Raw genomic sequence first — 25,260 nt, 5'->3', positions numbered from 1 at the left:
ATCTGTTTCCATGCTGTACATCTCTATGACACTATGACTGTAAATCCCAGAATTTCTTTCAAGTCACAGCCCTGAGATGACTTAAGGTTTTATCAATATATAAAGAAAGTGACATTTCAGCTCAGACAGTGCATTGAAGGTATGAGGTTAGAGTCTGCCTGTATTCCAACCTGGACTGGTTTTGTTTCCAAAGTAGGAATTTATAAATTGACGCATTGACTGACTGCCTACAGATTGCATGCTTTTTGAACAAAATAGAAAGTATTTGTAAATGCAAATTCACAGCATAGACTTATTGTATGTGTGCATGTGTATCTGTGTGGTGGACAGTTAAGGACACAGAACTCAGATAGCTTGTATGGAATATGAATTTGAGAATTGTGTTATCCTAAAGCTAATACAAGAAGTTAGAGGATAAATAACTGTGTACCCTAATTACATTTTTGAACAATTATTAATATAATTTATTGCTTGATAAATTGAGAGTCGGTCTTTTCCTGGTTGAAATAAATCCCCTGCTTATGGAGCAAGTTTGGTCCTTTTTACCTTTTATTCAGTGAGAATGAGACTTCTGTTGTGCATCACTTGTACTGTATTGCATCCTCTCAGAATCAGCTAGACATTCGGTTGCCAAATTCCTGAGTGGCAGTGATGGCAAGTTGGTGCAGGCTTGAGCTATAAACAGTGTAGTTCCCTTGACTCTGTCCCATCAAATACCCCAAGGTCAAAGATGGGACAAATACAACCAATCCTTGGGAATCCAAAGGATTGGATGAACAGAAGTAGCTGTGGAGCTGGTCAGAAAGGTTAGTTCACAAGAAGACATGAACTAAGAGCAGGAGTAGGCCATTCAGTCCATCAAGGACAGTCTGCCATTCTATAAGATCATGGCTGATCTAATTGTAGCCTGACTGAACTTTATTGATTGCTGCCCGCAGCTGTTGACACTGCCTCATGCAATCCTGAATATATTCAATGACCTGGCCTCTCTGTGACAATCTGAGACAAATGGACTGATATTTGAAAGGCCTGCCTTGCAGTGACAAAACGCTGGAGGTGGCCTAAGCAAGCTGAGGGTTGGCTATCAGCCTCCTCATCAAGTCCTAAATTTGAGAGCCGCCAGCCAGTCAGATTAACAGGTGGCTCTAGTAATCTGAGAAGCACCAGAGCTCAGTACTGGACACTGTCAGGACTACAGGGAGGCCAATGGAGAGCATTTACAGCATCCAGACCCAGGTAGATCCGCAAGCCTTTAAGGTGAGGAGCAGGCTTGGGGTGGAGTGATACCTTGATGCATACATGATTTGGAGATGCCGGTGTTGGACTGGGGTGTACAAAGTTAAAAATCACACAACACCAGGTTATAGTCCAACAGGTTTAATTGGAAGCACACTAGCTTTCGGAGCGAAGCTCCTTCATCAGGTGATAATGGAGGGCTCAATCCTAACACAGAATTTATAGCAAGAATTTACAGTGTGATGTAACTGAAATTATACATTGAAAAATTGAACAGGCAATCAATTTTTCAATGTATAATTTCAGTTACATCGCACTGTAAATTCTTGCTATAAATTCTGTGTTACGATTGAGCCCTCCTTTATCACCTGATGAAGGAGCTTCGCTCCGAAAGCCAGTGTGCTTCCAATTCAACCTGTTGGATTATAACCTGGTGTTGTGTGATTTTTTTTAACTTGATGCATACAGAGCATCTTCTCAGCCCACAATGATGTGTGCCTTCTTCCCACCTTTCAACAAAGCTGTTTAAAAAAAAGACCTTCCCACTCTCCGACACCTGACATTGCTGAGCACATCTTGACGATGGATGGGGTCTGAAGGCCTTAGGTGGCAGTAATTAGCTAATTAACACCCTCAGTTGGCCTAAATGGGGATAGGGTCATGGCAGCATTACCCAGTCTTATTGAGAATGGTTTAGAGCTGGGTGGGAAGATGAAGAGCTGGCCACCTGATGTATTTTTCCTGCTTCTAATGTCACAAACATGTCTGGAACTGAGGTGTACAAAATCTAGCCCAAACTCCCTTTCGGCGATTCTTTCAGAACAATCTTTGTGAGCAGATGTTTTGGTATTTTGGCTGCAAGATTATATTGTCAAATTTAGTAGCTGGTGGAAAAGTGAATAGTAAATTACGTAAGCAATAGGTTATTGTTGTTCTCAATTTTCTTCTCATGTGGTCTGATTTTCATTTTTTTAAATTTTCTGATTAGTGAGCCACCATTTCACTTGACCAGACGAGGCTGGGGTGAATTCCCTGTACGTATTCAGATCCACTTCAGGGACCTGCGCAACAAGAGAATAGACATCATTCACCAGCTGAAGGTACAGCAGTAGTTGGTTGAAGCTCTGCCCCCCCATATTTGCTCTTGTTAATCTGTTAATAGAGGCTTGAAACAGGGAAGAACAATCACTTATCACTGTTATCAGATCAGTCTGGATGCTGGGACAAAGGGAGCTTTCAAGACTGAGATCATTAGAATTTTGTTTGGTAAATGCATCACGGGTTATGGTGCTAAGATGGGTGAATGGATCTGAAGTATAATTGCTGATCTAATTGAATGGTGGAGAGGCTTAAGCTGTTTCGTTTCCCTAGGGTCTTTGCTCCTAGCTTTGTGCAAGCTGCTGAGCTTGCATTTAATTGAACAGGGTTTCAAACACAGAATGTATGCCTGTTCAAAAAAGCATCATCAGTATACCCTTTGAAGTATTTTACAGAAACTGTTCGATGGTTCTGCAGTGTAGTTAATGTTGTAATCTTAGGAAACCTGGTAGCCAGTTTTCTCACAGCAAACTCCCATAACCCACAATAAGTCTGTATTTCGTAGAATCCCTACACTGTGGAAGTGGGCACCTTGCCCCTATGGGTCCACATTTCTGTCCTACCCTATCCCCCAACTCTACGTTTTCTATAGCTAACCCATCTAGCCTGCACATAACTGAACAATGGCCATTGAACAAGGCCAATCCACCTAACATGCACATCTTTGGATTGTGGGAAGAAACCCACACAGACATGGGGAGAATGTGCAAACTCCACATGGACAGTCGCCCAAGGCTGGAATTGAACCCGGTTCCCTGGTGCCATGAGAAAGCAGTGCTAACTATTGTGCCACCATGCTGCCTTACTGATGGTGTTGGTTATGGTTTAAGTATTTCCTGCTGAATATTGCTGTTGGATCTTTTGTTTTCTCCTCCTAACTAGGTAGTCAGGGTCTTGCTTTAACCATCTAATCAAATGGATTGTATGTACAACACTGCAAAATGCACTGGCATAAACCTATATTGTATGCTTTGTGCCAATAGTGGAGCCCGCACCCTTAGCCTGTCTGAAAATGCTTACTCTGAAGTGTGGTTACATGATATGAATACTATATGAAGTGCCCTCTACATTGATTCAGAGTGCTTCCAAGTTTAAATAATAGGTGCAGAACAAAGGTCATTCAACTGCATCACAGCAATTGGATTCCTCACTACTTCAGTGCAATATTTCAGTTTCAGATAGACCATCATTTGGATGAGATTTGCCAAATTGGGTCTATAATAGTCTTGTGATTGAAACTCATATTACTGTCTGCAAAGATAGAGAAGTCAGACTTAAATTTTACCCCTATCTAATTGAGTGGAAAATCTAGCCCATTAACTTGGCATCAGTTTGGGCTGGATTTATGTGAGATTCTGGAGGTAACTAAGCTACTCTTGAATTTGGTTTCCTTATTACCATTTGCTTTTTTTCATTGCTCATGTTGGGCACTCATAACTGTCTTTCACTTTTACTGATATAAGTTTGTTTTTTTTCCACAGCTGGATCGAACCTACACTGGCTTGCAGACACTTGGTGCAGAAACAGTATGTTTTAGTCTCTCTCTCTTTTTTTACTCTCTCTCTCTCTCTCTCTCTCTCTCACTTTCCCTCTGCAGCTTTCTATTTCTTTTACTCTATTTAGCAGCTTCACAGCTGTAGGGACTGACACTTTACAATCTGAGTTCACCCATCATTCAAGTATGAACCCAAGCAGAGTCCAGGTCAGCCATTCAGTACTGAGACCAAATAGTATATTAGCAGAGAGGATATCTGTGTAGGGGAGTTGGGAGAAGGAATCCTGATTGAGTTTTTTTTAACATATCATTACCCAGAGGTTTGATATAATCACGCTGCTATCGTGGTTGATAGCTTCTTGCGTGAAAAGTTTAATTACTTATTTATATTAATAACTTAGAAATTACATTATTGTATGATAATTAGGTGAATGTTGTACCCACAACAATGACTTTGCTCTCACCCCTTTTGTAGGTGTTGGTGTTGACCTTTATTTAAGTTAAGTGAATGAACTTCTTTTAGTCAGGGGCTGCTTAGGCCAGCTGATAAGTTGTGCTTTTGGTCCAGCAATATCACCAGCACAACTTGGAGACTTGTTGACTCTGGCAATGGCACAATTTTAAAATTCTTGTTCTTTGTCTTGAAATTCATAGCCTCGCCCCTCTCTGTTGTCATAGTCTCCCTCTTGAAGTGTAACCTTGTCAGATCTCTGCATTTCTCCAAGTCTGGCCATTTGAATCTCTGATTTTCATTGCTCCACCGTTGATGGCTGTCTCTTCAGCTGTTTTGTACAAAGCTCTGGAATTCCTAGCCTTAGTGTTTTCCTTCCTTTTTTTTGTTTTTTTTAAATCTCTGCAGCTCTCTGCTACTTTTCTAAGACATTCCATAAAATTTGTTTGACTGATTTTGCAATCAGCTGTCCTACTGTGATTTTGTGGTTTGGTGTCAGATTTTGTTTAATAATGCCTTCTGTGAAGATCTTTGGGATGTTTTGCAATGTTAAATGCACAATATAGATGCACGTTGTTTTGAGAATTTGTGTTTGGATTTCTTACCCATTTTTACACTGAGTTTGGTCCTGCGCATCTGATTTATCCATTTGAAGTTTGAGTGCTGAAATAACACTGTTCATTATGTGCTCCCCTTGGAACAGGTGGTTGACGTTGAACTGCACCGTGACTCTCTTGGCGAGGACTACCTTCCCACAGCTCTGGCTCCTTCTGGCTCCTCTACTGTGCTCCTTTCATCATCCTCCTCTTGCTCCTCCTCCTCCAGCAGAACACCTCAGTCTGTCACCCCTTTGCAACCTGCAATGGCCTCCACTCCCCCAATGACATCAGCTGGAGCAGTGCACATGTCTCTAGCTACTTTGAGTTCTGCCACTGGAAAGCACTTGCACGACTCTCTGGGATTTACTTCAGAAAAAGGTGAACCATGTAGGAACCACATCCTAAACATGGCATCTTGTGAGCATGCCCAACACAAAATCACAGAGGCAGACATTTGTGTACAAACCCAAAATCAAACAAGGAACCTCATATATATGTATAAGTCCCAAATCCTTATGAGGAGTCACATAAATCGAAGCAAACACTGTGGATACTGGAAATCTGAAATATAAACAGAAAGCGTTGAAGAAACTTTCAGGTCTAGCAACAGCTGTGGAGCAAGAAACAAACTCTTTTTGACAAGAGTCTGATCAGAAGAAAACTTAAAAGATCTGTTTCTATCTGCACAGATCTTGCTAATCTGCTGAGTTTTTTTGCCATTTTCTGTTCTTATTTCAAACAGTAACACACATAGATATACAAATTTGAAAGAAAAATAGAGCTACTGGTGTGTACACAAATCCCTAAACCAGTAGGAGTTACCTACATGTCGGTGCAATGTTCAGCCCCTACATAAATGCACACACAATCAAATGGTTATGCACCTCTATGTACAAATCCCAAAGCAAACACAGTCACATATGTACACATTCTGAAACCAGGTATAGATGTACATAGATGTGTACAACCTCTAAAATTAAACATGGAGATGTACACATATCCATAAACTCCAAAATCAAACACTGAGTCAAACATGTATGTACAAATGAAAGCAAATATGATGTTTATATGTACACGTATATACAAACCTCAAAGCTACATAAATGTGGTGACATGGTGGCTCAGTGGTTAGCATTGCTGCCTCACGACGCCAGGGACCCAGGTTCGATTCCACCCTTGGGTGACTGTCTGTGTGGAATTTGCACCTTCTCCCCGTGATTGTGATTGTGTGAATTTCCTCCAGATGCTCCGTTTTCCTCCCACAGTCCAAAGATTTGCAAGTTAGGTAGATTGCCCATGTGCAGGCTAGGTGGGTTAGCCGTGGAAAATACAGAGTTACAGGAATGGGGTAGAGGGATGGGTCTGGGTAGGTTGTTCTTTGGAGGGTCAGTGTGGACTCGATAGGCCAAATGGCCTGCTTCCTCACTGTAGCGATTCTATTCTATTCTAGTCTAAATGTGCACGCACTGAGATACACTTCTATGAAAATTCAAACCGTCTGCTGAAGGGCATGTATGTTTGAACATGTTCCAGATAATATAGTGATAATGAGCTGTCTAAAGTACATGTATGCTAATGTGGCACAACAAAGTCACAAAATTCAAACATTGTGTTTTTACAAGTGATTTCTCCTGAATTTATTCTGTCATAATTATGTAGTTCCTTTAAGGGATGGGTGTAACTTGTCAATGAAAGTCTTGTAGCAGTAATGAGATAAATTATTTAAAATAATGTATTTGAAAGGCAGAATTATTTAAAATCCAATTCTATGTTGATGAGGGACAACTGATTTTCTGGAAGACCTATGAATACAACCATCAGGACAGAGGAGGAATAAATAAATATCTTAATTCCCTTCCCCCACGTCTAAAAACATTCAGACAAATTCTAACATCCCAATACTTGCTTTGATCAGTATTACACCAGTTAGGCAATGAAGCTGGGGCCTTTCAATATACTAATTACAGCAAACAGACTTCAATTCCTTGAGTATAGAAACTTATATTCAACCTATTAGAGGAGATTGGAGGCTGGATCGGGTGGGACTTGAACCCAGGCCTCCTGGCACAGAGGCAGGGAACTCTATATCTTGTGCCACAAAAACCCTCTTCCTTGACTACATAAGATTAAGATTGAGATAATTGAGTGTTTAAAATAATTAAAAGATTTGATTGGGTAGAAGGAAGCTATTTTCTTTGGTGGGAAAGTTGACATTGGGGAAGGTGTAACCTTAAAATTAGAACTAGAATGTTTGGGGGTGATATCATGAAGTACCTCGTCATACAAAGGGTGGGGAAAATTCTAGAAATCTTACTCCTAAAGAATAGGGTCAGTAGAACATTTCAGATCTGTTTCTTAGATTCTTGTAGGGCAAAGTTATCATGAGATATGGAGTTAATGCGGGTAAATGCAGTTCATATAAAATGTTCCCCAACCATAAGAATCTAGGACAAACACTGAAAATGGTGGAGAAACTCAGCAGATCAGGCAGCATCTGTGGGGAGAGAAACGGTAACATTTTGACTCCGGTACAACTCTTCTTCAGTTCGTATTGGACTTGAAATGTTTCTGTCTCCACAGATGCTGCAAGACCTGCTGAGTTTCTCCAACACTTTCTGTGTTTGTCCTCGATGCCTATGGTTGAGGAAGATTTTATATGAATAAATCCTCAAGGAAGGATATTGTGAAGGATAAATGGAAGACTTAATTCCTCTAGATGTAATGAAATATGCTTCTGTTTCTTTTATATTTTCAGTTAAGTTGGAAGTTCCTGTTAAAAGTGAAGTGGGACCGAGCAGTCACTCAGGACAGTCTTCCCTGGAGCGTACACCAACCAGGCCAGTGGCCACTCAGAAGGTCACGTTTGGAACTCATGGAAACTCAGCATTCCAACCAATCACAGCCAGTTGCAAGATTGTCCCTCAGGGGCAGCTTCCCAGCCCTTCTGATTCTCCAGGGAAGTCCTTCCAGCCCATTACCATGAGCTGCAAAATCGTGTCAGGTACATCTACTCTCAGCATTAAAGGTGAAGCACACAATGCTGGAAAGCCTGAAATCTCAGTCTGATCTGCGTCATGAGCTGGGGGACGGGGGTGGGGGGTGGGGGCCGCTAAATTATCGGGTATTGTGGAATTGAAAAGAAAAATTCTGGAGTATAAATTTGTCAGTTGTGATAAGCGAAGTTCTAAATTAGCAAGAGGCCAATTTTGACGGTATTATGCAAGAACTTTCGAAAGCTGATTGGAGGCAGATGTTTGCAGGTAAAGGGATGGCTGGAAAATGGGAAGCCTTCAGAAATGAGACAACAAGAATCCAGAGAAAGTATATTCCCGTCAGAGTGAAAGGGAAGGCTGGTAGGTATAGGGAATGCTGGATGACTAAAGAAATTGAGGGTTTTGTTAAGAAAAAGAAGGAAGCATATGTCAGGTAAAGACAGGATAGATCGAGTGAATCCTTAGAAGAGTATAAAGGAAGTAGGAGTATACTTAAGAGGGAAATCAGGAGGGCAAAAAGGGGGCATGTGATAATTTTGGCAAATAGAATTAAGGAGAATCCAATGGGTTTTTACAAATATATTAAGGACAAAAGGGTAACTAGGGAGAGAATAGGGCCCCTCAAAGATCAGCAAGGTGACCTTTGTGTGGAGCCACAGAAAATGGGGGCGATACTAAATGAATATTTTTGCATCAGTATTTACTGTGGAAAAGGATATGGAAGATATAGCCTGTAGGGAAATAGATGGTGACATCTTGCAAAATGTCCAGATTACAGAGGAGGAAGTGCTGGATGTCTTGAAACAGTTAAAGGTGGATAAATCCCCAGGACCTGATCAGGTGCACCCGAGACCTCTGTGGGAAGCTAGAGAAGTGATTGCTGGGCCTCTTGCTGAGATATTTGTATCATCGATAGTCACAGGTGAGGTGCTGGAAGACTGGAGATTGGCAAACGTGGTACCACTGTTTAAGAAGGGTGGTAAAGACAAGCCAGGGAATTATAGACCGGTGAGCCTGACCTCAATGGTGGACAAGTTGTTGGAGGGAATCCTGAGGGATGGATGTACATGTATTTGGAAAGGCAAGGACTGATTAGGGACAGTCAACATGGCTTTGTGTGTGGGAAAACATGTCTCACAAACTTGATTGAGTTTTTCGAAGAAGTAACAAAGAGGATTGATGAGGGCAGAGCAGTAGATGTGACCTATATGGACTTCAGTAAGGGATTCGACAAGGTTCCCCATGGGAGACTGACTAGCAAGGTTAGATTTCATGGAATACAGGAAGAACTAGCCATTTGGATAAAGAACTGGCTCAAAGGTAAAAGACAGAGGGTGGTGGTGGAGGGTTGTTTTTCAGACTGGAGGCTTGTGACCAGTGGAGTGCTGAAAATGTGTTGCTGGAAAAGCGCAGCAGGTCAGGCAGCATCCAAGGAACAGGAGAATCGACGTTTCGGGCATAAGCCCTTCTTCAGGAATCTGGAGTGCCAGTGGAGTGCCACAAGGATCGGTGCTGGACCCTCTACTTTTTGTCATGTACATAAATGATTTGGATGCGAGCATAAGAGGTACAGTTAGTAAGTTTGCAGATGACACCAAAATTGGAGGTGTAGTTGTCAGCAAAGAGGGTTACCTCAGATTACAACAGGATCTTGTCCAGATGGGCCAGTGGGCTGAGACGTGGCAGATGGAGTTTAATTCAGATAAATGCGAGGTGCTGCATTTTGGGAAAGCAGGACTTATACACCTTAATGGTAAGGTCCTAGGGAGTGTTGCTGAACAAAGAGACCTTGGAGTGCATGTTCATGGCTCCTTGAAAGTGGAGTTGCAGGTAGATAGGAGAGTGAAGAAGGCGTTTGTTATGCTTTCCTTTATTGGTCAGAGCATTGAGTACAGGAGTTGGGAGTCATGTTGCTGCTGTACAGGACATTGGTTCGGCCACTGTTGGAATATTGCGTGCAATTCTGGTCTCCTTCCTATCGGAAGAATGTTGTGAAACTTGAAAGGGTTCAGAAAAGCTTTACAACTATGTTGCCAGGGTTGAAGGATTTGAGCAATAGGGAGAGGCTGAACAGGCTGGGCTGTTTTCCCTGGTGTGTTGGAGGCTAAGGGGTGACCTTATAGAGATTTACAAAATTATAAGGGGCATGGATAGGGTAAATAGGCAATGTCTTTTCCCTGGGGTCGGGCAGTCCAGCACTAGATGGCATAGGTTTAGGGTGAGAGGGGAAAGATATAAAAGAGACCTAAGGGGCAACGTTTTCATGCAGAGGATGTATGGAATGAGCTGCCAGAGGATGTGGTGGAGGCTGGTACAATTGCAACATTTAAGAGGCATTTGGATGGGTATATGAATAGGAAGGGTTTGGAGGGATATGGGCCAGGTGCTGGCAGGTGGGACTAGATTGGGTTGGGATATCTGGTCGGCATGGACGGGTTGGACCGAAGGGTCTGTTTACATGCTGTACATCTCTATGACTCTATAACTCATTTATAGGATTGACAAAACCAAAGAGAGAAGTTGATTATGAGTCATCCCATCAGATGCTTCAGTTCCAGCCTCTCTTTTCCTTGCACATACTGCCCTACCTGCTTTATACCTTCAGTGATCTCTGTTATTCCAGTGATATCCAGTTAACAAATAGCTGTTTAAACAAAAACAGAAAATTTATAGAAACAGTGGGAGTTACGGAAGGATGGGCATTTTTGAACTGATTGGCAAGAATGAAGTGTTGAGAAGGATAGAATCTTGTTTCAGGGTAGGAATATTGGAAAGGGTGTCAATGATATTAAGGATGGTATGATGAAAGGATGAGAATAATGGAATGACAGGAATACCTGCAATGCCAAGGTGCCTTTATGACCTCGCATTTTTCCAAATTGTTTTCTGGGCATTTAAATGGTTTGAAGTGTAGTCACTGTTGTCACATAGGAAACCGAACACCCAGCTTGTGTATAACTAACATTGCACAATAAAATTTGAGATAGTGACCAGATAATTTGTTTCAGTGTTGGTTGAGAGTTGACTATTGACCAGAGCACTATGGAATCAGACAGCTCATCTGGCTTTCTGTTGGAGCAGTTTGTTTTGTCCTCCTCACTCAATCTTTTCCTATAGTCCTGCAAATGTTTTCTCTTTAGGTGCTTCACTGATTTCGTATTGAAGGTCTTGATTGACTCTCCTCCTGTTGCCCACTTAGGCAGTATGTTTCAGATCCTAACCCCACACTGCAGGGAATAAAGACATGTTACTCATGTCACCTTTTGATTCTTTTTCCAGTCAATTTAAATTGTCCTTTGGTTCTGGACATCTCTGCCAACAGAAATGGTTCCTCTTCATCTACTCAATTTAGACATCTCAAGATTTCATTTATTACCATCAAATCTCCTCTTAACCTTCCCTTCACAAAATACACTAATGCCAACTTCTCTAATTCGATCAAGCAAGTCACTGCTTTGAGTATTGTCTGTGCACTATAAAGCCCTTCACGTCGTTAGACCAACATTCTGGTTGTATCTGAATTAGTGTTTTATAAAGGTTCATTATAACTTCCTTGCTTTTGATCTCTAACTGTTTATAAAACCAAGATCCCCTACATCTTTTTGAACACTTCTTTAAATTCCCCGAACATCTTTGATGATCTGTGCACATTTGGGCCCTAGGCCTCCTTTTCTCCTGCAGCCCTTTTAGAATTATATCCTTCATTTTATATTGCCTCTCCTCGTACTTTCTGCCAATACTTCACACTACTCTGCATTAAACTTCACCTGCTGCATGCTCACTCATTCCTAGTTGGCCTAAGCCTTTTTGAAGTTGATGACTATGTATCAAAATTGTGCCCTCTACAACCAAGTATCAACATATCAACTGACCTCTAGGGATCACTGCCTCCAGATTGGTAAACAGCCATTCACCACTATACTCTCTTTCCTGTTATCCAGCCACATTTGTTTCCACACTGCTGTTGTCCTGTGTGTTCCACAATTCTATTTTGTGGTACTTTATTACACACCATTTGGAAGTCCATGTCCACACTTCCTCTCTGATACTGCAGAGCTCAATTAGGTTATTAACCATGATTTTCCTTTATCAAAGCTATGCTAGCTTTCCTTAATTATTGTTCCATATTTGTCCAAGTGATGATTGTTAATTTTGGCTGCATTATCATTCCTAAACCTTTCTCACCACTAGACTGACTGGTGGTCTTTGAAATAATGGGGTTTTGTTTAGTCCATGTGAGAGGGAAAATAGGATCGCAGTTTAATATCCCACCCAACATGGAGCATCAATGAACCACAAGACTCTCTCAAAACCGCACTGGAGTGACAGCCTTAAAATGTCTGCTCAAGTACCTAGATTGGGATTTGAACCCACTAACTTGTCATTCAGAGGCCAGCGTACTACCATCTAAACTACAACGGACGCAATAACGAAAAGGATAGAAAACATGGAAGTGAATGAAGTATGGAATAATGTTAAAATCTGGAAATACAGAATTGCTGTAATTGTGAAAAACCTAAAGAGTGGAAATGACAGGGATAATGAACAGGATCAAATTTTCAGAATAGGGATGATTTGTTTTGCTTAGCCCTTCACTAATTGATGCCTGTGCCCGCTGATCTATAGGGTGTGTTCAAACTGTGGCTACTGTGAAATTGAAGTCTGTGATTTGAAGTAGAAACATTCGTGATGACATTAATTGTTTTCTCTTACTGTAGGATCGCCAATCTCAACTCCGAGTCACTCTCCTTTGCCACGTACCCCAACCTCTACGCCAGTACACATGAAGCAAGGATCATCTGTCTCTGTAATAAGTAATCCCTACATTATAGTGGACAAACCTGGACAAGTGATTGGAGTGTCAACATCAAACACAGGTAAGAACCCTAGCCATTTGCATTCACATATACATGCGCCATAAGCTAAGACTTAGTGTCATACTGTGATATAATAGGGTGCACCTCATTGATTGAGTCTAACTTACCTCATTGTTTAGCTCCAGTTCTTTGCAAGTCTGTTATTCGATACTCTAGTTTGTTAAAATTGATAATCCCATCAATTTGCTATTTGTGTCACTGCTTTAGTAACTTGGATAAAGCACTTATTATGTGTAGCATGTCACATTTTGTTTTATTCACTCATGGCTTGGGGGTGTCACTGGCTAGGTCAGCATTTGTTACTCATCCCTAATTGCCCAGAGGGCAGTTAAGAGTCAACCATGTTGCTGTGGGTCTGGAGTCACATGTCGGCCAGACATGGTAAAGATGACAAATTTCTTTTCCTTAAGGATGACAAATTTCTTTTCCTTAAGGATATTTGTGAACCAGATAGGTTTTTCAAATAATTGATAATAGTCATCATTAGACCCTTAATTCCATATTCATTATTGAATTTAAATTCAGCCATCTGCCATTATGGGTTTTGAACCCAGGTCCCCAGAACATTAGCTGAAATTTCTGGACTAATAGTCTAGCGATAATACCACTAAGTCACTGCACGCTCATCACTTTCCACTGTGATGTGTCACTAGCTTCAGAAGAGCTGGCTATCAATATCAGGAAAGGTATTTGATCAGGGGAGTGACACCAACTGGAATGTTCTGTGAGGATTTGGCATAGGCTTGATTAGCCATAACCCTCTTTCTGTGCTGTAAATGACTCTGTAACAACAGCCTTCAGACTCTGACTGCTTCAGAGCTGAGGTGAAGCTGAGATATGATGTGGAGTTTGATAAAGAATGATGACAAGCATTAATGCTGCTTGGTTAGTCAAATGCACTGCACTGGAGTGAATAGACTAGTGTGAAATAGTTTGTTGCCTCCACATGCTCAGTATCCCAGAATACAAAGCAGAGACTAATTTGTTATTCAGCTGACTGCTGTGTCAGGTACACACAGTCATGTGTGTTGTACGGTTGATATGAGCGTTTAACCCACTGAGGGCTACATTTTTTTATCAGGATGTTTATATTGGGCCAAGGAGTAAAAAAAATTTAAAAATAGAACACAGCAGTGTTGAAATCCTGCTGTCAGAAACCTACAAATCAAACAGGCTTGTCTGGAATTCTTTTCTCTGCAAAGACGTGAACTGATCAATTTAAAGGTTGAAATAGTAGTCCGCAGGAATGTGAATAAATGAAATCTCAACTCACAGTTTGCCTCATGATTTTTCAAGTTCAAGTTTATTACTTCCTTGTTTCATTTGAAGCAGGGAGTCCCACGACAAAGCAGACAGGCATTTCACATGGGGCCCGGTCACCCATCCCCAAAATACACGGCAGCAGCTTCATCGCAACGGCTGTGAAGGTAAGGGTTTTCCTGCCCTGTTGAGCTAGCTTTGTTGTCAAGTGAAAGTGCCTCCTGTTTTGAATCTTGACTCTTACCAGGGGACAGCTGTGTTGGTGTAATGTACAAACGTCTCTTTGAACCCCTCATTTCATTGTACTGGAAATCAGCACTTTACTAAACTGACCTCGATGACTGACTTAAGAGATAGCTAGCATGACTGAGCACCATAGCTGTCCACTGAGCAAGAGAAAGAATCCTGGTAACTGCAGATTTGTGCCGAGGGGCGGGCATTCGGTGTGGCGGACGACTTTGCCCGCATCCCTGTCAGAATTGCAAACTCAAAACCTGTTTAAAAATATTGAATGATTTGTCCACCTAGATAGTGTCACTGTCTGAAGAGCAGGGACTTAAAATGAGTGACAAAACAACCAAAGAGGAGTCATCTGGACTTGAAATGTTAGCTTGCTTTCTCTCCATGGACACTGCCTGACCTGTTGTGATTTCCAGCATTTTTTGTTTCCAGTACAGATTCCAGCATCTGCAGTAATTTGCTCCTAGAGGAGAGGTGAGGGTATTTTTTTTCCAGTCAGTGTGTTATGATGATCTGGGCTGCTCTATATGATAGATTCATGGATGTAGATTTAATAATCAATTTTAAAAGGGTAGTGGTTAGTATTTGGGAAGTAAAATAATTGCAAGGAAAGTCCAGGAATTATAGAATTACTAGTGTGAAAGCAGGCTGTTTGACCCATTGAGTCCACACCGCCCCTCCGAAGAGTATCCCACCTTGACCCATTCCCCCCTAACCTGTCCCTATAACCTTGCATTTTCCCATGGCTAATCCACCTAGCCTGCACATCTAATTAAATAGCTGTTCTGAATTGATGGCACAGCCACAATGAGCTGAATAACTCCCTTTGTCTTTATTGATTCTAGCAACTGAACATAACTATTGTCTGGAAATGCAAGTGTGTACACTGGAGACTGGAGATGGCACAGGTCGATCAACAGTTATTGGAAATACAGTGGGCTGGAAGTGGCTGTATACAGGTTAAACAAGTGTAGGAGATCACTATGTCCACAGGACTTTCTTGCCTTATACACAAATTATCCTCAACTGTGAGTGAGTGCTAAATTTGAAGCGATTTCATGGACAAGTACACGCCCAAAGTATTTAAATTAACTTAACTGAAACAAAAAGCCGAGTTCAGACAAAGGCCTCACAAGGAAAGAAATTATATTTGACTATGGCCTTTCACATAATTTACAGCCATTGAGCAGCTTTTAGAGTGTATGCAAATATAGCTGCAAATTTGACTAGGACTGCACATCTAAGCTTCATTCTGTTCTCATCTGATGTCTGTACAAACCCTTCCCAGAACAAGTAATTAAAGGAGAATTTAGACTGAGTGGGGGAGTCCAGAACTAGAGGGCATAGGTTTAGGGTGAGAGGGGAAAGATATAAAAGGGACTTAAGGGGCAACTTTTTCATGCAGACAGTGTTGCATGTATGGAATAAGCTGCCAGAAGAAGTGGTGGAGACTGGTACAATTGCAGCATTTAAAAGGCATCTGGATGGGTATATGAATAGGAAGGGTTTTAGAGGGATATGGGCCAAGTGCTGACAAATGGGACTAGATTAGGTTAGGATGGTCGGCATGGAAGAGTTAGAATGAAGGGTCTGTTTCCGTGTTGTCTATCTCTATGATTCTGTGATCCTTCGACAGAACAAAAGATTTTTGATTCAGACAGTGCCCTTTGTAGCTCCTTTGTTGGTCCCTTACGGGAGGGGAATGCAGTTGTCAGTTTGCACTCAGCAAGTTCCCACAAATGGAAATGAGGCATTTGTTCTGTCTGATTAATGTTGATTGAATGACGTTTGACAAAAAGAGAAAGAACAAACAGGAAAACCTGACTTTATGTAATGATTTTAGCATGTCAGTAGTGCTTTACAGTAACTTTGGAAGGAATATTGGTCAGCACACTGCAACAGCTGCTGAGCAGCAATTCAAACACCATACTTAAAGGTGCAGAAATTCCAATCGGGATTGGATGCCCTATTTGGACAAAAAAACGAATATATATGCAATTGGATGATTTATATTCTGGAAATACATGGAAAGGAGCCACCTGCTATGACAGAAGAGAAATATGCAGGAATCCTCACAGCAGGAGAGAGGATTATTGTCAAGATCATACTATTTTTAAGACAGTCGGTGTGCCATATTTTGTTTGTCTAAATGAATGGCAGCATGACCAACAAATTTGACAGCAGCTGTGAAAGAATATGTAAGTTAAATGGGGAGTGGGTGGCAGGTCGATGGGTCAAGGTGTGAGGTGGGTGAAGGGGTGGTGTGCCACATGAGTGGGAGGCTTAGGGTTGGTGGGGGGGGGTGGGTGGGTGGGTGGGTGGTTGCAGTGGAATTTCCAGGAATGAATACAAAAATGGTTCATATTCAGCTAAACGATGCTACATTTAAGCTGTGGCAGCTTTGAGGAGTGCTAAACAGAGCTGAGTCTTTGCTCCTGGCCGAAAGCATGGAATCAGAACTTCTCCCAGCTCTTAACCCAATCCAAGAGATAAGACAAGTTACGCTTATATGTATAGTCCAGCAACATGAAGTTTTAAAGGAACGCGAAAACTATTTGGCCAGAAACACACTTTCCCACAGATTAAGAATACATGAAGGAGTGATGTATTTGTTATAAATATTTTAATTTAAACAGACTCCTTATTCTGAAAGACTTGTGTTAATACCTCACAAATATACTGTTTTTTTAAAAAGAAGTAGTTCCTGTACTGATTCTAATTTTTGATTGTTCTCCCTGCTTTGAACGTTTTTCTACAAACAAATGTACATCAACATCTGAGCACATCCGGGCATTAATGCAGTACATTTAACACGTGGCTGTTAATCCAACTTGCTCAGATTGTGAAGTTCAGTGATTGGGTGTCATGATCATGCAAACATGATTTTCATAATTGACACCTTTTCAGTGGCAAGAAAGAAGCAGAAATTAAACCTTGGATCTTAAAGCTGTGCTGTTAACTAAATTCTGTCATTGTTTATATGAAATATTCCAATGTTAAAAAGAAAAGTGCCCCCAGACTTTTGTACATGTTTACCAGGCAGACATGGGTGCCAAGATGAAAAGGTAGTGCCAGTTTTAATGAGTGTGTTAAAAGGCAGGAAGGCAGTATGGGGTTAGAGCAATGCGGCGAGATTTGGAGCACATCGTGTACAGGGCTAAAGACAGAGCCATCAGTCGATTGGAGGGGTATTCAGATGGGTGGGATGGTTGGGGGAGATGTATTTAGTGCCAGAGGTGGAGGCCTAGCAAGCTATGAGGGAAGTGATAAAATCATGAAGGTGAAAATTCTAGATTGGAGTTGTGAACTGACCAAAAACCAATGTTAGCCAGTGAGCTAGGAGTGATGAGTGAGTAGGACCTTGTGCAGGAGAGTACAAGGCCACCAAGCTTTTGGATGAATTAAGAATTGAAGGATGACAGACTGGCCAAAGAACACTAGAACATCCCAGTCTGGAGCTGATAAAGAATCAAATGAAACTGTCCCTGCTCTTATGGGTTAAGTGGTTAAAGATCCTTTTTTAAGGTGAAAGATCATTTTTTAATCACTCGTGGGACCTGGGCATTGCCGGCTGGCCAACATTTATTGCACATCTCTAATTTCCCTTGATATTTATGCACTGTTGGAAAGTCTGCACACTGTAATTTAAAGTTTGGCATTTATTCCTATATATTGTACGTAGCCCTGTGTGATTGTATGATGCATGCAGTCTATTTTAGTGCTCTGACCCTGCTTTCTCAGGGTTAGAAAAATATCACTCGATCAAACTGTCATCATATGAAGTAATGAGTGGAAACATTGCAATGCTTAGTATAAATACTTCTTAGAGGAGAAAGTGAGGACTGCAGATGCTGGAGATCAGAGCTGAAAATGTGTTGCTGGAAAAGCGCAGCAGGTCAGGCAGCATCCAAGGAACAGGAGAATCGACGTTTCGGGCATGAGCCTTTCTTCAGGAATCCTGAAACATCGATTCTCCTGCTCCTTGGATGCTGCCTGACCTGCTGCGCTTTTCCAGCAACACATTTTCAGCTCTAAATTCTTCTTAGGTTGATTTCCATTGTTGCCTCAAAGGCCTGGAGTCTGTCTCCCAACATTACCTGTGGTTTCAGGTGTGGAGTAGCCTATGTGATGCTTCTCAGTGTGAGGACTGACCATTGTCTAGCACTCCCAGTCAATGCTAAACTCTAGTAGTGCAGGATCAGCTGTTCACAGTGAGAGAACTAGAGATTGACAGTTCAATTTTTGTACTTTTCTTTTTAGCAGGAAGATGCACTTTTTGCAGCTATGCCTCCGTTGTGCCCCATTGGAAGCCATTCCAAGGTTCAAAGCCCTAAACCTGTGACTGGGGGTCTCGGAGGCTTCACCAAGGTAGGAATTGGGAGTTATCTGATCCAGATAAGGATGTTGTGATTAAAATCCTGCTTTCCCTTTCGGATCTTGTTAACATGGTTATTGGTCTTGTGCATGTGACAGTCCTTTTGCTACATGGTCCTACACTATGAGATGGTAGGGTAACAAGTGATTCTTGCATGCAACCTTCCCTTGAGTGCATAGTTATACAGCTATTGTGAGGGTCCACGCATGTCGATTGGCATGTCGACATCATCCTCAGTGTTGACAATCTTGGGAGTCCTGTGCTGAATTTAGCTATAGAAGTTTAATGCAGGGAGTGGAGTTAATTGCTTTAAGGTGAGACAAGGAGAGCTGCTAACTCTGTGCGCTCAGTGGCATCAAAGGGAATAGTGAGCACTGCAGTGATCATGAGCAGTTCACCTACATTGAAGAGCCCAGGGAAGCCTGTAATCCCAGGCTTTATCAACCCATTCAGCGATGTAAGTGAGGAGCTGGAGGTCTTGGGGCTAAAGGGCAACTGGTTAAAAGAGAGAGACTGACCTTGGTGATTGCATCAGATGTACTGTGATAGTTTTAAAGAGCTGGGCCCAACCTGGCCCCACTCAAGCCGGTGTGGTTAAAGCTGCTGGGCTTCCTGCTTTGATATGGATGTTTGCTTGCCACGGGCTAAAGTAACAGGGGAGCTGTTGTGGACCCAAGGACAGGCTCCAATAACTCCTCCATCCCCTGTAAATTTCAGATTTGAGTGGGGATAGGCAGCAGGAAGGCCTCTGCTGGATTTTCCTTTCTCCCACCCTTCTGCACAACTCGCTGATAGAGAAGCATGAAATCTAGTCCATGGAGTTTCCACTGTTTCTTGAAGAGTTTAGATGGCTGACTTAAACTGGCACGTAACAGTACCTGCTTTGCTATTGGATGGTTTGTAGTCTGTCAGTAAAACAGCTTCAATTAAATTAAAGCTAGCTGTTACTAATAGAGCCAACCCAAACAGTTTAGTGGGTTTATGGGATATTAATTGACCCATCAGTTTCTAGTTATTCTGACTCTGAACATTGTACTTGTCATGAAAAACACCCAGAACAGTGACTGAGAGTGTGGGGGGCTGTGGAACGGGCTATCAAGGATGTCTGGGGAGGAACTGGCTTTTTGAAGTGGTGTGCATGACATTTTCCCAATTGCAGAAATGAACAGAGATGCAAGATAAAAACTGCAGGAAACTTTTGGGCATGTCAGGACAGCATCTCTGGAGGGAACAGAGTAGTTAATATTTCAGATATAAACCTTTCATTAGAACTGAACATTAGCGGTAATGAAAAAGTGAGGGAATAGAGAAGAGAGGCTAGAAATAAGTATAGATCACGATGCACAAAATCTGACATGTGGACTGTCAGGCACATAAAAGCATAGGACATAGGAGCAGGAGTAGGTCATCTGGCCCATCGGGCCTGCTCCGCTATTCAGTAAGATGATGGCTAATCTTTTTTGTAGATTCAGCTCTGCTTACCCACCTGCTAACCCTAACCTTTAATTCCTTTACTGTTCAAAAATCTACCCACCTTTGCCTTAAAAACATTCAATGAGGTAGCCTCAACTGCTTCACTGGGCAGGGAACTCCCCATACTCTGCACATGCTCAATCTCTGACTCTGACTAAGTCTGGCAAGTGCACCACGCATGTCATGACACACAGATGTATACACACGCTCACCACCTACCTATATACACAAAGACGCACGTTACCACATGCACTGACAAACAAATGCATCCCCACAAACAGTGACACACCCACACATCCCTTACACACACATGGGCCTTCCCATTCGCACTGAACTATCCATATGCATGAACATGATCACAGATCCAATGTACTGACACGCAAACCACCGCTCCCTCATTCTTTTTGGAGCAACTGCTCCTGGCTCTGCATAGAGGGAAAGGCCTGGATCTCCTGCCTCACTGTGTGGAGGCATGTGCCTGGATTCATATCCTCACCCTGCACAGAGGGATGTGTCTAAGCAGTGAAGAGGTGAGGCATCACAGATTTGAAATGGTGCCACAGAAACATGCAGTAAAGTTCCATGTTACCAAGAAGCAGGTGGGGTGGTACAGGCCCTCTTCCTACTACGTGTGATGTTGTCTGTCATAAGAACTGTCTCTGATATATTAAAATGTTCCTGTCATTTTCAGTGACAGTAACAAATAGCAGTAACCATTTGAGAAACATAAAACCACTTGCTCACTCTTGTTGGAGAATCCACTGGTACCTTTTAACACCTGTACAGACAGACTAGTGTAATTGGCTGTTTAGTTGCGTGCCTGTTTTAGTTCTGCCCATTCTAACTTGCTGCCCTGGAGGCAGCTGTGTTGAAACTAGGCTGGAGTTGAATCCACTTGGTTTTGTGAGTAAGTTCAAGAGACTGATTTTTCTGCTCCCAGTACTGTCTGGTCATCTTATTCTGGATTCTAGCCCATGGCATATCGTGATGACAATCGTGTGTTTGGGTCTTCTGGGTTATGGAGGATGAGATAAAGGAAGAAGTTCATTTAAAGGGAACAATAAGATTAAGTGAACTATTTTAAGGCATTCTGCTTCTTGGGCCTTCAGGAGTTCATGTGAAAGTAGCCTTGTGGCTCCTTTGCATCTCCACAGCTCCATCAGTGCAGTGGACACTTTGTCAATGGGAGTAACTGTTTCTGATCTTGGAGGTAGGTAAGAAAGACCAGTAGATAGACATACGATCCTCTTGGTGGTATTTCATACTAAGCTACTGGGGCTGGGGGGGGGGGGCGGGGGCGGTGGAGTCTTCACCCATATCGACCGACAGATATCCACCAGTCTCTATTGGACAGAGAACCAATGCAAGGCGATGCATCCATATCACGATTTTGATTTCGCCAGCTGCCACAGAGAAGCTACCAACTGTGAGGCTGGGCAGTGCTTCTCTGTTAATCACTGTTCCCCGTTCCTGAAGAAATGAAGATGAGCTGGAGTTGGATCAGCTGCCGATATAGTCCACTGTCCTGAGCCATTCAGTTGGTACCGGCTGCATCAGCAGTATGGTCACCTGGAACTGGCAAAGGCAGGAGGTTCAGCAGAGATGATCATTGAGAGCCTGTTCTGAACATTACAGCACAGGGCTCCTCCTCTAAATGAGGATAATTATTGGCTGAAATGAAGCCTCCAGTTTGCCACTGCCTAGTTCCATGCAGTCTGAATTCTGTCTCTACGGTGACGCTCTTGCCTCTGAGTAGGAAGATCGTGGAACTAAGGATTATTGCAGAGACCTGAGCACGTAGTCCAAATGGATGCTGCAATGTGATGCTGAAGGAGTGTCGCACTGTCAATGAGATGTTGAACCATTTGCTCTGTCAGGTGGCATGAAAGATTTGACAGTGACGAAGCAAAGAGGAGTGAAGGGTACCTCCAATCAGCACCTAAAGCAAATTATTTCCTGATGGATCATATTATTGTTTCTGAGAAGCTGCCATGCTTCCTAAACAGTGACAACACTTGACAATACTATATTGTCTGTGCTACATGGTTGAGAGAGGCCCTATATAAATGCATTTTTTCCTTTCCTAATCAACTGGATAACCTAGAGTCACCAGTGGGCCGTCCTCCTCAGAATGATCGCATAACTTGAACTCCACTAGCTACTGCTTCATGCTCTGCTGCTTGTTAGATACATATGGCTTCTGTCATAAGAGTACTGGGAGAGCATCCAATCCCTGCTGAGATTTTTGTTTGCTCAAGGTATCAAAGCCTGAAAGGTTGAGATTGGCCACTGTTTGGCAGAGCAGGCTTGAGTGGCAAACAAAAATCTCTTCTGGTCACCCTTTGCCGCTGCAGTGAGATAAAGGGATCATTATTAAACCCCTCTGCTGCATTCTATGTGTGATTCTTTTCTGAGGTATCTACCAGGATGCAAACCATCAAATTGGGGAGGCAATTTGATGTCAATTCCATCTCAGTGATGTAGTATGCTAAATCATTCCTCTTTTGTCAGGCAGGAGCTAGCTCTCCATGCCTGGGTGTGGGGGAAATGATGTGAGAGTCATGCATCAAGCTGAAGGAGGACAAGAGAGCCACCAGCAGGGCTGAGTTCTATTTTCATGTCGTTAAATGTCCCAGATCGGAGTGTTCATGGTTTAGTTTTGACAGACGCCCCAGGGTTTAGAGCTTACAGATTTTTCCAAGTTGCCTGTGTGGTGTAATGCATTCCTTTCATTCTTCTCTTTTCTGGTGTGTGAAGAGCCTCTTGAGATGTGACTATCAATGGCGGCGATGATGCTAAGACTGATATTAAGGAGAACTGTAATCATTTCCAGTATTACTGTTCAAGGTTCACAATTCACTGGTGATTTAAACACCCAGAGAATGCCAAGCACTAAATAGTTAAAAGCAATTCAAACGCACAAGGCACTGGGGAAATTTGCCCGAGCATGAGGTTGACCTCAGCTACTGCTGCACAGTAACATATCAATAAAACAGTTCTTCCATTCACATAGCAACTGCCCAGTATTAATTTATGCCACCCACCTGAATACTGACTTTTTGTGCTTGCCCGTTCTGTTGAATGGATTGTTTGAGCTGGGAAATGAATGTATGTGTTGTAAAAGACGCATAATCTTCCACATTCATCTTCTCTGAACACATTCTGCCCTAGTGCACAGCTGTCCATTCCCTGGTCAAAATGATCAGTGGCAGCACAGTGGTGTTGGGAACAGTGCATTATGAAAGGCAGGAGGTTCTGTGGTGACTGCCCTACTGCTGATTGGCATTCACTTCTGACCTAGCAAAGTTTTGATGATTAGAATACTCATTAGTTTTGAAAACGTTCCATTTCCTCATTCCTCCCTATCTCTGTAGCTTCCTCCAACCTTGTGAGATATGTTTGCATCTCAGTTACTCCCTGATTTGATTCTGCCTGTCATTGGTGACGGTTGCTTCAGCTACTAAGATCCATGCTTTGGAATTCCCTCTTAAGTTCTCTGCCTCTCTGTCTGTCATTGTTCAAGCCTATGTTGTTGACCAAGCTTTCAGTCTGGTACCTTAAAATCATGTTGAGGCTGTCAAATGTTGTACCACCTTTGTGGGCGGCACGGTGGCACAGTGGCTAGCACTGCTGCCTCACAGCGCCAGAGACCCGGGTTCAATTCCCGCCTCAGGCGACTGACTGTGTGGAGTTTGCACGTTCTCCCCGTGTCTGCGTGGGTTTCCTCCGGGTGCTCCGGTTTCTCCCACAGTCCAAAGATGTGCAGGTTAGGTGAATTGGCCATGCTAAAGTGCCCACAGTGTTAGGTGAGGGGTAAATGTAGGGGTATGGGTGGGTTGCGCTTCGGCGGGTCGGTGTGGACATGTTGGGCCGAAGGGCCTGTTTCCACACTGTAAGTAATCTAATCTAATCTATGAAGTGCATGGATTGAAGGCAGTGTAGAAATATACGCTGGCGTTCAGTGCTAGCACGCTACTGCTGGAGGTGGTGAAAATGTCATTGTGGTATGAAGCAGTGGCCGCCTGGGAATGCAGTAATGCTCAGGTTGGTGAATTGTTCAGGGCGCTGCAATGTTTCTGAGGTAAAGTAACAACAGGAAATACATAGCAGGTTGGTTAGTGTTTATAATTTCTGAAAACTCAGTGGGAGGTTTCAGTTGTTTGTAAAACAGTGCATATTCTTTAGGTAATCTGATGTTCTGGTTCCTTTCCCCAAATAAACTATAATTTAGTTCAGTGACATTGAAACGACCTTTGTATACCAGTTGGGCTGAAATTGGTATTAATGTCAGAAGAGGTAGATAGATTGGTCTGCCGATTAATGCTAACCCACTGACACTTCCAAAGTGTCCTAGCAGAGGGTGTCACTTTTAGGATGCAAACTGCAGTCCTATAATCTGCATAGGACTCCAAAGGAGCTTTAAGAATAGGTCTAGTAGGGTCCTTTGCTGTTTGATGATTATAGAGGAGAACAAGGAAGCGCTGCATTGCTATAGATACCATCCTTGGGATAAACTGCCAACAGCATGAAGAACAGCTTTTTAAAAATCCACCTCATTACTGTTTGTGTGATCCATTTCCACCTTATATTTCCAATTTACAGCTGTCACTACAATTCAAAATGCAATCGCAGCATGTCGAATATTTAAGAGGTGATAGGACACGATAAAGTGCAGATACGTGTCAGGATTTCATCAAATATCAGGATGAGCTCCACTGCCAACACCACTGCCAACACCACCACTCTGCCATGTTTTGGTGTACCAAGTATTGTGTGGTTTGGAATGTTTGGGCATCTGACAGCCAGAGTGTTTTCTGGGATTCTGAGAACTGAGGCTTCATTCAGACCTGATTGCCTCAACTCCTGATTGACCGCTCACAGCAGCTTGCCTGCTTTTGTCAAGCTCAACCATCTGAGCTAGTCTAGATAGAAGGGCAGGAGCCCAGGTTGAACAGGACAAGTTGAGACCAGTAGCAGACATGCAATGTTTTTGAAGGGATCCAGAGCAGCATAGGAATAGGAGTCCTTCATTCAGTTGCTCAAAATTCCTTTAGTTCAGTTTGATCATGGCTAATTGGGACCTTAACACTGTCTACCCACCTTGGTTGCACTCCTATTCCTGACACCAACAAAAATCATTGGAAACTTCCTTTTTCAGCTTCT

At 42.5% G+C, this 25,260-nt stretch overlaps 1 protein-coding gene across 7 annotated transcripts in view; it reads left to right on the top strand.

Moving 5' to 3' along the window:
* The window catches only part of yeats2 (YEATS domain containing 2), a 137,722-nt gene that overhangs the window by 40,067 nt on the left and 72,395 nt on the right, over positions 1 to 25,260 (top strand). For 3 of the 7 annotated variants that reach the window (XM_072572969.1, XM_072572972.1, XM_072572967.1), the window contains exons 8-14: positions 2,225 to 2,336; positions 3,816 to 3,860; positions 4,984 to 5,257; positions 7,635 to 7,904; positions 12,591 to 12,749; positions 14,079 to 14,176; positions 18,510 to 18,617. In XM_072572969.1, the coding sequence (XP_072429070.1) occupies positions 2,225 to 2,336; positions 3,816 to 3,860; positions 4,984 to 5,257; positions 7,635 to 7,904; positions 12,591 to 12,749; positions 14,079 to 14,176; positions 18,510 to 18,617 (1,066 nt within the window). The remainder of the gene's footprint in view (positions 1 to 2,224; positions 2,337 to 3,815; positions 3,861 to 4,983; positions 5,258 to 7,634; positions 7,905 to 12,590; positions 12,750 to 14,078; positions 14,177 to 18,509; positions 18,618 to 25,260) is intronic. The other 4 variants (XM_072572973.1, XM_072572970.1, XM_072572968.1 and 1 more) reach the window with 3 other exon arrangements.

Source organism: Chiloscyllium punctatum, chromosome 6 (assembly GCF_047496795.1).
Source record: "Chiloscyllium punctatum isolate Juve2018m chromosome 6, sChiPun1.3, whole genome shotgun sequence".
Lineage (NCBI taxonomy): Eukaryota > Metazoa > Chordata > Chondrichthyes > Orectolobiformes > Hemiscylliidae > Chiloscyllium > Chiloscyllium punctatum.
Note: the sequence above shows the minus strand (reverse complement) of the source record. Positions and strands in the feature narration are given on the sequence as shown.